General features: G+C 46.6%; 1 protein-coding gene across 1 annotated transcript in view; it reads left to right on the top strand.

Moving 5' to 3' along the window:
* THSD7B (thrombospondin type 1 domain containing 7B) overlaps positions 1-1,450 on the top strand; it is a 282,252-nt gene that overhangs the window by 56,657 nt on the left and 224,145 nt on the right. The window contains exon 2 of the mRNA XM_019472194.1: positions 1,157-1,386. Within this exon, the coding sequence (XP_019327739.1) occupies positions 1,157-1,386 (230 nt within the window). The remainder of the gene's footprint in view (positions 1-1,156; positions 1,387-1,450) is intronic.

Raw genomic sequence — 1,450 nt, 5'->3', positions numbered from 1 at the left:
CCTCGCTACAACCTCCTTTCAGGGAGTTGTAGAGAGCGATGAGGTCTCCCCTGAGCCTCCTTTTCTCCAGGCTAAACAACCCCCGTTCCCTCAGCTGCTCCTCATAAGACTTGTTCTCCAGACCCCTCACCAGCCTCGTTGCCCTTCTCTGCACACGCTCTAACATCTCAACGTCCTTCTTGTAGTGAGGGGGGGGATGATCATCAAAATCCCTTTAATATGTTAAGATTTGGCCCGAATGCTTTTTCTCTACCTTTTCTCTTCAGTTTGCAAGCAATTTTGTACTTTATAGCCCTCAGATTATTTTTTTGGCTTGGTGGGTTTTTGTTAAATAATACCGTCACAGAAAAATCTTTCTGTTTAGCCTTGTCTGATTAAGTTCACTTGGAAATCCTCAAATAAGATTCATATGATTACATATATATGTTCATGTGCTCCAGAACTAAAACTGACATTGCTGGGTTTAATTTTGGTTTCATTTCTCCTCCCGAATAACTAGCTTTACCACCTCTTACAGTGCCACGTGCTGCAAATGGAAACGACTTGCTTGATGTACGTCCCAGGGTAATTCAGAAGTCGATGCACGTGAGGTGCCTTCTCTGCTCTCAGAGCAGCACCCTGCGGGACCTGTCCTGCAGTACATACACTATCATATCAAGTCAGTTCCTCCATTTTGAACTCCTGTTAAGAGTATGTTCTTATTTTCATAGTATTTATCACCGCGGATGATGATTCAGCTGCTTCCCAGTGGAGTTTATTCCATTGACTAATTGCTCTATTAAGACTGTTTTCCTCTTATCTAACTTGACTTTCTTTTCCTATTAGATTATTGTTCCTTTATGATCATTTTTATATTCATTTGTACAAGTGAAATTAAATATTCATATTTCCTCAGGCTTTGGGATGCATTTTACTGCTACAGAAATGTGCCTGGCCTGCCTTTAATTTGAGATGTTGTGGGGCATTTTTTTTTCCCGCAGGTAGTGATGGGAGTACACGAGGACAAGAAATGACTTGCAGCCTTTAGGAAGCTTTTAAATGATTTTAGGGACCAGCTGGTTGTTATTTACTTTTTAATACCTGGCAGGGTATGGTTTGGATGCTACTGGGTGTCAGGAAAGATCCATGGCATTTCTCAACACCCCCTCTTTTGCAGGTCACTGGGGCCGGTGCGTAGGTGACTGCGGCTCAGGGGGCATTCGGAGTCGGGCTGTCTGGTGCACCCACGTGGAGGGTTGGACAACATACCACGCGAACTGCGACCAGAAGGACAAGCCCGAAAGCCAGAGGAGGTGCTTTAAAGTCTGCGACTGGCACCTGGAGCTGTTCGAGTGGGAGGTTTCGGGATGGGACAGGTGTGGGCTCGTCCCCTTTGCTGGCGGTGAGGTGGGAGCCGGGGCTTGCGTCACCGCACAGCACGGGCTGCAGCGCCGGAGCGTCCGCTGCCTCC

This window comes from Aptenodytes forsteri, unplaced genomic scaffold, assembly GCF_000699145.1.
Source record: "Aptenodytes forsteri isolate BGI_AS27 unplaced genomic scaffold, ASM69914v1 Scaffold11, whole genome shotgun sequence".
Taxonomy (NCBI): Eukaryota; Metazoa; Chordata; class Aves; order Sphenisciformes; family Spheniscidae; genus Aptenodytes; species Aptenodytes forsteri.
Note: the sequence above shows the minus strand (reverse complement) of the source record. Positions and strands in the feature narration are given on the sequence as shown.